Source organism: Gavialis gangeticus, unplaced genomic scaffold (assembly GCF_001723915.1).
Source record: "Gavialis gangeticus isolate Ggan-Ray unplaced genomic scaffold, GavGan_comp1, whole genome shotgun sequence".
NCBI classification, from domain to species: Eukaryota; Metazoa; Chordata; order Crocodylia; family Gavialidae; genus Gavialis; species Gavialis gangeticus.
In genome coordinates, this window is record NW_017729031.1 from 116,416,848 (window position 1) to 116,418,289 (window position 1,442).

General features: G+C 41.7%; 1 protein-coding gene across 2 annotated transcripts in view; it reads left to right on the forward strand.

Annotated features, from left to right (window-relative positions):
- Positions 1–1,442, forward strand: part of MPP3 (membrane palmitoylated protein 3) — a 122,128-nt gene that overhangs the window by 103,610 nt on the left and 17,076 nt on the right. For both annotated transcript variants that reach the window (XM_019523634.1, XM_019523635.1), the window contains exon 15: positions 810–903. In XM_019523634.1, coding sequence (XP_019379179.1) covers positions 810–903 — 94 coding nt within the window. The remainder of the gene's footprint in view (positions 1–809; positions 904–1,442) is intronic.

Consider the following 1,442-nt stretch of genomic DNA (forward strand, 5'->3'; position numbering starts at 1 on the left):
CCCCCCCCATTGTCAGTTTGATCCCTTTCCCAATCTGCTGCTTAGTTTTATGTTTCCTGCCATGTGCTCCTTGACTGAGTTTTGGCTCTGCTTTCTGCTCCCTGCCTTACCTACCACTGTGCTGCCTGTCCCCACCTCTAAACTGCTGTGTGCCACACCCACAGGCTGCCTGTCATGTGGCATAGATTGGTAGTTGGCCACCCCTGTGTTAAACTATTGTATCTAGTGCAAGCCAACATAAAATGGGAATTACTGATGCCAAATTCAATCATTTATCAGTCTGATCTTGTAATCTGATGGATGCAACTCAAAATGCCAGAAAATTTCACCTGGCAATGCCTGTTACAAGCCCATTTCCTGTAGTGCAGGGAGCAGAAAACAGAGCAGAGCTTGGTCAGGGAGTGCAGGACACAGGGCTTCAAACAACAGAATCATCAACTTACGCAGAGCTTTGTGTGGGTGCAGAGTTGGCCTTGTAGAACAATTTACAGGATGGGGGCCTAAAACAAACTGAGGCAGAGTCTGTATGCCCTTGCCTGTTTGCATAAATGTCCAGTGACCTTGACAGGAGCTTTTTTGGTGCCACCTTAATACATAATGATGACAAAGTACATAACAAATTTTAAGCCAGTTTTAAGGTTTTGTTTGTAATATAAGTGAAGTTTTTTCTCCCCCAGCCTTAACACACTCCTTTGTGTCCTTTTAATTTTGGATACGTAAAAGCCCCAGACTGAACAAAGGCAAGTGAGCCTGTGTGAAGTGTCTTTTATGTTTCAGGTCTTCTTAATTTTGTTTCCTCTCTTTTCCAGATACAACAAGATCAAAGAAAAGTCATGAAAAAGAAGGAGTAGAATACAATTTTGTCTCTAAGCAATCATTTGAGACAGATGTCCAGCAGAATAAGTGAGTTGGTTTTAAAACGTAGGCTTAATCGGGTTACATTTTAAGAGTTATTTATTAAAAAGTATTGTCTATGCCAACCAATTTCAGCCACTGAATTAAGAAAACAGTAACAGGAACATTTTTTTCTAGTGAAAGCTGTTTTTCAGTTTTAAATGTACATATACACTCAAAAAATGTAATGGAAGACAAATAAGGAAGAGCTGAGGATTGAAAAGGCTCAGGAAGCAGAGTCCTTATCTAATTATTTGTAGTCCTTTTAAGTACCTGCACTGCTGTTTTCTGGTACAACTATGCAGTCAGGTTTTATTTACATTTTCATTGTAAGTGCCCTTGACACCAAATTTGGGGATGGATTAGATCGGGGAGGGCAAAATACACTCCGCAGGCTGAATCCAGTCCACCAGGTAATTCTATCCAGCCTGCAAAGCCCCTAAAAAAATGTAGAAAATTAATTATTATCTGCTGATGGCTGCCTAAGCTGACAAGTTGCCAGCGGCAGCAGGACCCAAGAGGAGCTAGCGGCAGGACTGAGGGGCAGC